This window comes from Anabas testudineus, chromosome 1 (genome assembly GCF_900324465.2).
Source record: "Anabas testudineus chromosome 1, fAnaTes1.2, whole genome shotgun sequence".
Classification (NCBI taxonomy): domain Eukaryota; kingdom Metazoa; phylum Chordata; class Actinopteri; order Anabantiformes; family Anabantidae; genus Anabas; species Anabas testudineus.
Window position 1 is genome coordinate 6,414,026 of NC_046610.1, and position 12,734 is coordinate 6,426,759.

The 12,734-nt window shown below is 39.5% G+C and overlaps 1 protein-coding gene across 1 annotated transcript; it reads left to right on the top strand.

Annotated features, from left to right (window-relative positions):
• Window positions 1-57: 57 nt before the first annotated feature.
• Window positions 58-7,780, top strand: LOC113161501 (monocyte to macrophage differentiation factor 2-like). The gene is made up of 7 exons (XM_026359118.1): window positions 58-342; window positions 4,388-4,469; window positions 4,697-4,857; window positions 5,005-5,079; window positions 5,386-5,487; window positions 6,199-6,268; window positions 6,358-7,780. Exons 1-7 carry the CDS (start codon window positions 329-331, stop codon window positions 6,559-6,561), a joined length of 708 nt encoding a protein of 235 aa, XP_026214903.1. The 5' UTR covers window positions 58-328; the 3' UTR covers window positions 6,562-7,780.
• Window positions 7,781-12,734: the final 4,954 nt, after the last annotated feature.

Consider the following 12,734-nt stretch of genomic DNA (forward strand, 5'->3'; position numbering starts at 1 on the left):
TCAGCAGAGATAGAGAAACAGAGAGAGAGGGAGAGAGGGAGAGAGGGAGAGAGCACCACCACCGCAGCCGACCATCCACCAACACCGGCAGCTTCACCAGAGATCCTCATCCTCCACGACGCCCACACTTCCGGACTGGATCCTCTGGAGGCAGCTGGATGCATCCGACCCCCGGCGCTGCTTGAGATGAGGATAAAGACGACGACGTGTTCCCGGTGAAACGGCGATGCTCGTTACGTTACATTAAACCTGAGCAAATCCGAGAGGGGGGTTCAGGCTTCAGCCATACTGTCTGTTTGCTGTCAACTGTTGCTTATTTCCACTGTAAATGAATCTAGTAAGGTAGGTGCAGTTATTTCCTAACGTTAATAATATGGTTTAGGAAACAGAAACACTATAATATTTACTGTAATGCAGCCTGATTCTGGTGTTAGAGATGGGGAGGAGGTGGATGCTGAGGATGCTGCTGGGGTTTGAGGATAATGTGTTTGTATTTCAACATGTCTCATACTTAGTGATGTAATCGTCTTGTAGTTCGGGACTATTATTTGCCTGACAAGCATTTTTAGGAATAACACACACTTCCCTCCTCATCATCATCCTGCTGCCTCTTCTGTCTCCTCTTTTTATGTGCACTGTCTTTTCTGTGACTCAGTAGACCAAACAAGCTCACATCCCCCTTGACTTACTGTGTGTATTTATATAGATTTGCTTGCACACTAAATCCAGATGTGTCTAAAGGTCAAGAATCTTGTGGTGGTTTCAGATAAAATTTACATTAGGAAGAGTTCAAACAGAGCAACTAGTATTTATTCTTATTATCAGTGTACAGGTTGTTCTCTTGATTAATCTGTTGTTTGGTCTGTAAAATGTCAGATGGTAGTACACGGTGCCCATTACAGGTTCCCAGTAGCTCTTGAAATGCAACCCAGAAACTAAAGCTTTCCAGTTTACAGTGATATAAAACAGACAAAAGCTGCATCTCCTTGTGTGTGAGGAGCTGGAGTCGTCATGTTTGGAAACTGTAAATGTCGTTTCCACTCGAGAGTAGGCCGCACTGCACAAGACCTTTTAAACTCCCAAAAATCCCTGCAGCTAATACCATAAAATATGTAAAGCAGTTATGGAAAATCCTTTGCATGTGTAGAAAGTCAGTGTTAGCTGCGTTGTCATGCTGGATACTATATACCATACTGCAATTTTATTTAACATGATATGATTGAGAAAATGTGGGAGGTGATTTTATGACTGTGCTGTTTAAGCAGCTATAAATATTAATTCACATATTTGTATTAGAATTCCATCATTTAATCATGAATTGATTTGGAGTTTTGACATGTTGTTCCGATTTTAAGAAATGTATCTGAAAATGTTTGTGTTTAATTTTTAATTTTAATTGGAAAAACAGCTGATAGGTTAATCAGTGATGAAAATAATAGTTTTTAACACAACTTACAATGAAGACCAATAAAGTACAGGGCTCTAACTAATGGATCTCTACTTTATTTAGGACCATTTTCACTGTTAATTTATTGATTGTTTATTATGAAAATGAATGAAAACCTTGTGATAACACCAGGTGACAGCTTGACATTTCCTGCTTTGTCTGAGCAACTGTCTAAAATATATATATATGTAATATATATATATATTACATTTATTGTGTTATAACAAAGAAAACATCAGCTAATTATTACATTTTAGCAAGCCTAAAGAATATTTGGCATTTTTGCTTGATTAATGATGTATTTATTAACAATGTTGTTACAGGCCACATCCAAATCAATTCAGCTCTAAGTAAATATTTTTTTTACATGTTCCTTTTTGCTTTACATTACCATAGATGTCTTGTACTTACACAAAAGCAGGACCCTAATTTATTATAAACTTTACTATAGACTGTTGTTGACTCTTTGTCCTGTGGTTGTATGAGGAGAGTTATGACGTCTCCACAGCTCAGTTCCTCTCTGTCCACTTAGTGTGTCTCCGTGCCTGGCCTCTGGCCTGGTAATTATCAGCCAGCTTGATAAAGTCATTAATGACCCGGCCAAGCCTGCTGGGCCTGGCACTGACACACAAGCCAGAGAGAGTCATTCAGACAGTGTAAGGCCAGCGTTGGATAAAGGGTGAGGAGGCTTTTCATTTGGGACGGGACGGTGTGTTTCTGAGCTGGGTCAGTTAGTATTAATAGCCATAACAAAGAGTGTCACTAAAAACAGCTGCTTCAAGAAAAGGAGCACAGTGAAGGAGAGAAAGAGAGAAGGACGTATGAGCCACAGTTGTTAAGATCCCTTCCCCTTTATTGCATTATCTAAATTTGTGTTATTCTTCACCTGTCTTTTTCTCCTTTTTAAATTTTGAGAACAGGAAAAATTGTTAAAGTGTAGGAGGAAAAATTATGTTCCAGTGTGTTTCTCACATTTGTAAAAAAAAACATATTTCCAGTTTCAAGAAGTATTATTCTCCTGAGACTTAAATTTCTGTTCACTATTTACTTGTGACTATAACAACATAGGGATGTTTCTCTCTCTCTCTCTCTCTCTCTACGTGTGTTTACGATTATTCTTTGTGTGTCTAACATTGTCAGGGACTTTTTCAAGTCCTTTGCATTCAAACTGATATGAATGAATATGTAATTTTAGTGGGATTCCCTCTGATGGGAGCCTCTTTCTCATTCTCAGTTTCATCCATCTTAGAACGGTGTGTGTGTGTGTGTGACAAAGAGGACAAGACATCTCTAAATCTAGGTCTCTTATGAAATCTGGCTCTGCAAGATGCAGCATAAAAATAGGGTGGGGTTGTGGTTTCTTCGTGCGTGTGTGTGTGTGTTTTGTGTCTTTGTCCATTTGCTTTCCTGCATGTTAATTTAATCAGGGAGATGCACAGAGCAGACACTCCTGGATGAGCAACAAAAGACAAAAGAAATGTGTTTTCTGGTGTGAAAACAAAACAAAACTAAACCAAAAAAAGATAATCCCTGCTCGGCGGTTACCATGACAACAGTGACATCAGTGAAGAAGAGCTGTCCTGTGTTTGTTTGGGTTCCACATTTGAAAGAATAGATCCGAGTTAACATTTGTACACGTGTGTGAGCGTGAACAGGCGGACGTATCAGTGCACGTGAATTGTTTTATGAACGGCATCATGAAGTCAAACCCCGGGTTCAGTCGGTCTGTGGTTACCCAGTGTTGCCAGGCAACAGCAGCCATGGCAACACGTTGAAGCATGATCTAGCGTTGCTAAGTGAAAGTACAGGGTGGGATGAGATTTCATGGGCACCACTGAGATACAAGTGGATACAAATAGAATAAACTAGAAATCTGTAACAGTGCTGTAAAAGTTTTTATTTTTTAACAATTCTCTGGTGGGTACATTAAATACTAATAATACTATTGTTACACATAGCAAAAAATCATGTTTAATATTTTAGTTCATAACAAGGAGGATGGTTCAGTCTACACCAGTCCACAACACTGGACAACAAACTGGACTGGACTAAGAACTCAGCAGCACTGTACAGAAAGGCTCAGAGCCGGATGTACTTTCTGACGAGACTCAGGCCCGTTAACGTCTGCAGCACCATGCTGCAGATGTTCTATGAGTCTGTGGGGTCATCTTCTATGTTGTGATCTCCTGGGGCAGCAACATGCACGTAGCAGACACTAACAGGCTGAAGAAACTGATCAGGAGGGCTGGCTCTGTTCTGGGGGTGGAGCTGGACCCTCTACATGTTGTAGCTGAGAGGAGGATGCTCTCCAAACTCTTCTCAATCCTGGACAATCCCTCCCACCCTCGACGTTCAGCCAGTGATTGATCAACATTAAGTGCTCCAAAGAGAACCACAGGAGGTCCTTTCTGCTGTGGCCATCAATCTTTACAACTCCTCCCACCTTTCTGTAAGGGGTGGGGGAACTGACAATTTCTTGTCATATGCCTGTTGTCATTCCACCCTGGACTACAATGACTGACCTATTTTCATCCATCTTACATATTCTGTACACATACTAAATTATCTGTTATTGAGTATTTGTGTTGGTGTGCATCCTTTCTGGTTGTGGTTGCCTTTCTTTCTGTCTGAATTCAGAGCAACTGTAACAAGGGAAAACAATTTCCCTCTGGGATTAATTAAGTTTTTTGAATTAAATTAAATTGAATCTTGAGGATGCAAGTAAAGAGTCTTTTACATACAGTTGCCAGTTGTTTTTATGGCTAATAAAACTAGAAACAAGCCAGAAATATTAGATTACATCTTAAAAACCTATTGAAAATGAAAATAATACACATCTTGCTGCTGATTCATTTTACAATCGACTCATAATTGCAGTTTTACTGATGATTATGATGCTGTTAGATAAATCAACCTACATCTTGTTTATGATATTTCCAGGTTTATGAACAACCGTGTTCCTCCCAACAAGAGATACCAACCCACAGAGTATGAGCATGCTGCCAACTGTGCCACGCATGCGGTGAATGCACACACACACACACACACACACGCACAGGCTGCAGTGAGTGATTATTAACCTCACACAGATGAAATGACACACTTGGTGAAAACAGGAAACCAATTCAGAAGTATTACATAACAGATTTTCTCGCTACATCTACAGGATGCATAAGATTTTATTTATTCTGCATGTTTGTCTGGTTGTTTCTCAACATAATGTTTCATTTATGATATGAATTCACTTAGTTATGGATAATCCCCAGTCTGCTGGGCAGCTCCGTGTTGCACTTCCAGTCTGAGGACCAATGGGAGCAGTTGTCGGCCTGGGTGTATGGAGCAGGACTCAGCTCACTCTTCATCATCTCCACCCTGTTCCACACTGTGGCCTGGAAGAAGAGCCACTTACGGTACACACACACACACGTGTTGAACACTGTCGAACGTTCCCTGCGCTAACGTGTATTCCTATATTTCATATTTGTTTTTGAGATGTGAAACACACTCACGCTGTATAAACACTCAGTTGTCTTGTGGCTGTTTGGTTTTCTCTTCAGGTCTGTGGAGCACTGTTTCCACATGTGTGACAGGATGGTGATCTATTTCTTCATCGCTGCCTCCTATGCCCCGTGGTAAACAACCTAGCCTACTAATGATGTGTGTGTGTGTGTGTGTGTGTGTGGCTATCATTGTGCATCAAGAGCATGAATTGGACTGACGACATTTTTACAAAGTGAGGACACTTTAGTCGGTTCTTACAATGAGGAGGGAGTTTCAAGAGCAATTTTGAGGTTAAGATTATGCATTGTGTCAGTAAGTGTCCTCACACTGGCTGCCGTACAAAAATGTGTGTGTGTGTATGTATGTGTGTGTGTGTGTGAGAGAGAGAGAGACGAGTGTGTATATCTTTATAATTATGTCTTTTGATCACTTACCAGGCTGAACCTGCGGGAGCTGGGTCCCTGGGCGTGCCACATGCGCTGGATAGTGTGGGTCATGGCCTCTTTTGGTACCACATACGTCTTCTTCTTCCATGAGAGGTCCGTTCATACAGACATTTATTTTCATCTAATACGTCAAAACAATCTCAACTCAAAGGTCCACTTACTGGCTTTTTCTGAGTCTACAAATTTGTCTGGATCAGGTTTTATCACATGGCCAAAGTGTCAGATGGACTAATGTGAGTCTCTGCAAACAACAATTCCAAAACCCAAACTCAGGGTCCTGTACAGATTGTGATCATCCTTCTAAAAGAATCTGGTGCTCTGTAGCTCTGTTCTTTTTTTTCTATGCTTATTTTTTTATTTCTATGGGACAGTACACATTAACATGTATTTCTTTCCTTCTAATATTGAGTTGATAGTACAGTACTGGTTTAAATGAACCAACTAAAAATCACAAATGATACAGCATAAAGCATTTAACTGTGCAATCAGACAGTTATATTATCGAGACATCAGAGCATGAAAGAGTGCACGTTTAAGTAGATTTTAACCATATTTTAAGTTTAGTTTGTCGTGCAGGAAACATAGCAACCAGCAGTAAAAGAGTAAATTTAAAAGGTTATCCTGTTGTCCTGCCTTGTTTCCCAGGCTTCTCTACTATATAAAGCTTTATCAGATGTGTAATAAATACACTGTGTTTAATTCAAAGCGAGTCAGTGGATCTTTCAGTTGATACTGTTTTGTCACACATACTGTTCCCAAGGTCTCAAGGAATGAAAATGTTCAAATAGTCTCTCCCTGTATCAGGTATAAGATCATGGAGCTGATCTGCTACACAGTGATGGGAGTATTTCCTGCCCTCGTCATCCTCTCAATGGTAAGTCCACTCTTATAGTCTCACCTGTAGTCTGCGTGGTTTTGACGTTACACCGTTGTAAACACAATAAACTTCCACCCTCTTCCCAGCCGGAGCAGTCAGGGCTGTATGAGCTGCTGGTGGGTGGAGCCTTCTACTGTCTCGGCATGGTCTTCTTCAAAAGTGATGGCATCGTTCCATTCGCTCATGCCATCTGGCACTTGTTTGTGGCGACGGGAGCAGCAATACACTACTACGCCATCTGGAAGTACCTCTATGCTCAGCCATCCAATCAGGTCCAGACCTCCAGATGACAACAGCGCTGACCTCACAGGGAGTAACCCCTGTGTTCGAGCAACGTCAAGGAGATGACGTGAGCTGTGTTCAAATTCAGGGACTGTCTCATGTGGAAGCTGATTGCGTGAACATGCAGCACCTCCACACATATAGTGCTGATCTTTATGGAGAGAGAGTTGAACTAACATTGGTCCTCATCCACTCATAATGTCACCAACCAAAATCCTGTGTTTACAATAACTTCCATCTAGGGCGGGGCGATACAGACTGAAACACACAACACATCACTCATTATACAATCCTGACAGGTCTGCAAACAAACAGTGAGTTTTAAAAGTATTAAATTCGAAACTATACTATGTCATAGAGGCAAACTCCAGTTGCTGGTTACGTAGTGGACTGTGGTTAAGGTGCAGCATTGTATGCAACCTGCAGCAGCTCTCCTCATCCATAGCTGAGAGAGCGCTTAAATGTAGGTTCCGTTTTTGTGTCTTTGGCTAAGAAAAATGACTTCTTCAGAGCGTGTACTTCTTTTATTGTAGGGAGAATCACTAGCAAACAAAACCCTTCTGAATTAAAGGATGTTGCCTTCTTACTGTTGGTCTAACATCTGCCCGGCAATTTCTCATCGAGAGAAAAACTGAGTTTTTGCTTGAGATGGTGGAACTACTTTGATGTGTTTCCACCCTTTGTTGTTATGGATTTCTAACACAAATCTTATCTGATCTCTTGCAGTTGAACCGTTTCCATAACATAGTAATTAATTCCTCCACCATGCTGATTTTGTTTGCTGGCTCACATGAGATGCAGCATTACACCCTTGTGATAGTTATTGTATCATCAATATCACAAAAGGACAAATTCTTATGATGGAGAGGAATTCTACCAGTTTATCACAGACAGGCGAAACAAAGGATGTGTCAGTACCTTTCAGTCCTAAATAGTATCTGCAGCAATTTCTGTGAGGCTGTATACAGTGCAACCTCAATTAAGCCTGCCAGGCAAAGCCCAGAGTAAAATTCTCTGCTAATTAATGCTCTGAATTCACCGAGCATATCAGATTTTACATCCAGGGTTTTTGCCTTTTGGATTATGAAGCTGCTGGACAGTGTTTACAGAGACTCAGAGAGTGAATTATCCCCTGTGAAAATTATGTCTTTGTAATATTTACATCACACACTGGAGTCAAAGTGACGGTGACCACCATCACGACATAAGATGTAGTTATGTGATACACTGCCCATCCAAAAAAAAGGCTTCACCTTGATTTAACTAAGCAAATAGGTAAGAGCCTCCCATTGGATAATTACTGCATGGGTGGTTATGTTTCAGCTGGCAACAACTAATTTAACCTTAACTAATGCAGTGAGTAGCTTCTGATTTCTTAAACAACCATGTCAGAAGACACATCCTGTGGCCGTGGAAAAAATGTTAATCTGTTTCAGAAGGGTCAAATTATTGACATGCATCAAGCAAAGAAAACATCTAAGGAGATTGATGAAACTACTAAAACTGTGGTTAAGAACTGTCCAATAGGTAATGTGTTCTGACGAGTCAAGATTGTCCCTGTTGCAGAGTGATGGGAGTATCAGGGTAAGAAGAGAGGTGGTGAAGTGATGCACCCATCATGTCTAGTACCTACCGTACAAGCCTGTGGGGGCAGTGCTATGATCTGGGGCTGCTGCAGTTGGTCAGGTCTAAGGTTATTACATTTTTTCTTCCTTGATAGCACGGGCATATTCCAAGATGACAATGTCAGGATTAATCGGGCTCAAATTGTGAAAGAGTGGTTCAGGGAGCATGACACATCATTTTCCCACATGGATTGGCCACCACAAAGTCCAGACCTTAACCCCATTGAGAATCTTTGGGATTCTGGAGTAGACTTTGCGCAGCAGTCTGACTCTCCCATCATCAATATAAGATCTTGGCAAAAATTTAATGCACCTCTGGACATAATAAATGTTGTGACATTGCAGAAGCTTATCGAAACGATGCCACAGTGAATGTGTGGAGCAATCAAAGCTAAAGTGGGTCCAACAAAATATTAGTGTGTGACTTTTTGTGGGACGGGCACTGTATTTCCTGACTTTATGAGTGGATGAGGACATTTTATTGTACCATTAAACAAATGGCCAGCATAAAATAGACTGTAGGACAAAAGCAAAGCAAACATCGGTAGTGTATTTCTAACTGTGCCATAAAAAGGAGGCTGCATTGACACTGTCCTGTCAGCCTGTTGTGATGAATCTCAACTTCCAGAGAGGCAGCCCGTGAACTGGGACACAGCTTATTTATTTTGGTTTTTACCACCTCAGTTCATTTCAACTTTAAGTTACGGTATTTGGTTCAATTCCAGTGATCAGGGTTTATATTACTGTACAGAGAGATTTCTCTCTATGTGGTGCACGTCCAGATTCAGTGTTCAGAAGCTGAGGCGAGGGCATTGTCTGATTGTCAGGAGGAAGACAACGTTTACAATTAGCAGACTTCAGTATAACAATCTGTTGTAAGTAATTATTTAAAGCATTATGATGGTTTGGTTTTATTGAGGAGGTTGCAACATCAGTAATTTACTATTCCAATTCAGAGCTCTAGATAGAGTAATATTACTGTTATTGTTATTAGCTGTGCTATCTACACTGTAGTACACTTAACATATTTAACAGCGGTTGCTTCAGTCGGTGATGTACTGTGATTTCCAAATCAAGCATGACTGTAGAATGATATTTTTATGTTGAACATACAGATATTCATGGTTTTAATCTTAAAGACTTAACCTGTGTGCTTCCACCTTTACTAGACTCGACAGTAGATTATGACACATTTACTGAATTCTAATAGTTTAATGTTGTTAATTAGTTTTAGTAAGTGAAGATACAGTATATATTTATCAAAGATGTGCAGTATATGTTGATTTAATCTATATTTTCCTTTAATGTACATATATTGTTAGTTGATTATCTTCATCCTAAGAGAACGGGACCCATTTGATAGAGTTTGTCAAAGCTACATGGTTGAACCTCAGAGGGTAAAACCACTTTCAGATTCAGCACTGCCACAAGACTGATCTACTGCCGCAACTGATAGCACACTACTACCACATACGTGTCACACTTGAAAGGAAACTGAAGCTATAGTGTTGTTGAACAATCTGGCCCAATATCTCAGGTGTGTGTGTGTGTGTGTGTGTGTGTGTGTGTGTGTGTGTGTGTGTGTGTGTGTGTGTGTGTGTACAGGTGTATGTATTCTATACTTCTATACTGACTCCCATGAATCCAAAGCCTCTAATCGGCTGAGTCTATGTTTACACATGAATGCATGTACCTTGGACATATAAAAAATATATTTGAATATATGTGTACTCTCTAAGTGTTAAACTGTACGTAGTATATAGTTCAAGCCTGAATGGTATTATAAATGTGGCTGGAGGATTGAAAGGTGAAATAAGCAAGTATTCGTAGGTGTCAGAAATCATTTTTATAACATCTGCTGCTTTGCAGCCTCTTTTCCCTGCTGTCTGTCTCTCAGGATTTGGATAATTTAGGTTTCAAAGCATGTGACAGCACATTCAAAGACCACTGCAGCTGCCCCGGTACTTTGGGTAACGTCTGCAGCAACGACAATGATGAAATAGGTTTGAAGCTGCTCTATGTAATGCTGGTGCCACTCCAAACAGCTTCACTTGTTTACTTATATCCCCAAGTAGATCAGCAGATCAGAAGTCATCTGCAAGTTTTGCATATAAGTAATGTTCATTAAGTAACCAAACAGGAGAAGGCTCTGATGCAGTTGACATAAATCCTCTACAGCTATGATGGTAGCTATTATATGTTTATAGATTTTATTAGGGAACTAGAAAGCAGAACATCATCAAACCTGCACAGTCCACAAGGTTTTTCTGTTAGATTTGAATAAGAATACACTGTGATCAACACTTGCTAGATGCATGAACTCAAATCTTTAATTTTTCTGTGCAGCAGTTGATGAGAAGGTAAGGACAGTAAAAATGTCTTATCCTGCAGTGTTAAGAGGTTATCTTCAAAATGACTGGATTAAAAAACGAATATTTCTTCCTTTAGCCAGGACCAGACTTTATACCCTTTAAGATATTCTGCTAACTTTAGAACCAAAACAAAAACACTGGAAATAAAACATAACGTCTTTAGCTTCTAAACAGGTCTTAATATTTCAAATTTACTTTAATTTCAGAAGTGAATATTTATTCCTTTATACAGATGTTCTTCTTATTTATTCCTAAGAACTAAAATTGTATGTATATATACAGTATACTGTATATATACATAAAATTTTAGTTGTATGTATATATATACAGTATTATACTGTGTATATACAGTATTATACTGTGTATATACAGTATTATACTGTATGCTCCAAAAAGAAAATAATTTAATAACATAGTGTAAAAATTAAAGCAACTGTGATTTATTATTTTTGATTATATATTTGACTATCAAATGAAACAGGATTTTAAAAACAGAATGTACAGCTGTATTATTATCATTTGTTTGCAGTTTAGCCTTTTTTTCACTGTTTATTTAACAACAGAATATATTTAGTTCCACGACTTTCTGGGAACAACGTTTATCACACTGTGGAATGAAACCCTGGAGAACTGAAGAGTGTCAGTAGAAAGTATATTTTAACATTTGTACTGTCTGTGTTTACTTGAGCCTCTGGGAAAAGCCACATGATTGAGCTTTTATCGAGAATACTCTGGGAGGTTATATCACCAGTAGTTAGACTAGTTCCACAGACAGCACTCGGAGATGACATACTGGAACATTTGATGAGTGTCTGTCTTGTTGCGATTATTATGTGTGTTTCATTCAGACATACAATACCCACCTGACTTTGCATAGAGCTCTGTGATATCATAAACTCTTTGTGAGGCCTTCATGGACCCCCTGTACATTGTTCATAGACGGTCTGTGACTGTGGAGCTGCTGGCGTTTTCTTTATAGTCCTACGACACTGATTATTTTATCCCATCTTTCTCTCCCTTTCTGTAGTTTTCATATTGGTTATTGTGTCTGTGGTGCTTTTGTGCTGTGATAAGCCTATATGATGCCAACAATGCTTTTATCTTTTCTATTTCTCTTGTAATAAAAAAGCTTTTTTCATGCAGTATATTGCTAGACTCAACATTTTCTAATGTTTCACCTCGTTGGAAAAACACATTTTGATCTACACGACTCATCAAAGTCTCATCTTCTTTTGTTCTTTTCATCACACAATTGAGTAGAAAGATGTAAAATGTTTGGGACATACTGTTAACGATATAATCTGCAGATGGATAAATGTTTTAACCCCTTTTAACCAAGCAACAAAATCAACATGCTATATTTGATCATTTATTATTTACATGTTAGTGCCTGTATTTGTGTTCTTAAAGTAAAACTGTCACAACACTAAAATTACGTTAGGGTTTTAACTGGCAGTGACTTATTAGTTTATTCATTTTCAAAACTGTAAACAACACAATAGAGAATGACACCTTATTTGTTTATTCTATATATGCAAATTTAAGCCACTTACCAATTTATTAGGCAACTCATGTTGCATAAATCTCATAGTACATTACCTTGCTAAAACATTCATATAAATTTAAATACAGTACATATGCATATAGTAATATAAGATCGAAATAAATGTTGATGAATGTTCAGTATTTGACACAACAAGGTTGTTTTCACACTCACCTGCTGAATTAAGCCATAAAGTGTGTGGCTGCAGGCATGGATGGATTAATGAATGGTCCACCTGGGTCGATCAAACAACTATTAAGACACAAAACAATTACAGAGATGTAAAAAACGACCACAGGAGACTCTTCTTGAATCTGCGGCTCCTGCTCTGATGTAGAAGAGGCCAGAAGCCTTCTGTCCAATAATCTGTAAATGTCTGTAAGTATGTACTTGTGCTTTTACTTGTAGTGGAGTATTTTTCTGAGTAAGTACTTGTTCTTTTACTGGAGTAATGAGTTTGTGTAGATCATCCACCTGTGCTCCTCCGTGTTGTGCTCATACCGCCGGTCTCCGCCAGGTGGCGCCCTCCACGCACACTCGGGTGTAAGGGCAGGTGCGCCGAGGTGAAGCAGCGCGGAGAGCTCGGCTGTTTCCGTCATGGCTCGGCAGTAAACCGCTGTGGATGTGGGAATGCGGTTGCC

Bases quoted from the DNA above. Each gene is read 5' to 3' on its own strand.
- LOC113161501 (XM_026359118.1), top strand. The intron at 4,470-4,696 runs GTGAATGCACAC...GAATTCACTTAG, and splicing joins CCAACTGTGCCACGCATGCG to TTATGGATAATCCCCAGTCT. The intron at 5,080-5,385 runs GTAAACAACCTA...ATCACTTACCAG, and splicing joins GCTGCCTCCTATGCCCCGTG to GCTGAACCTGCGGGAGCTGG.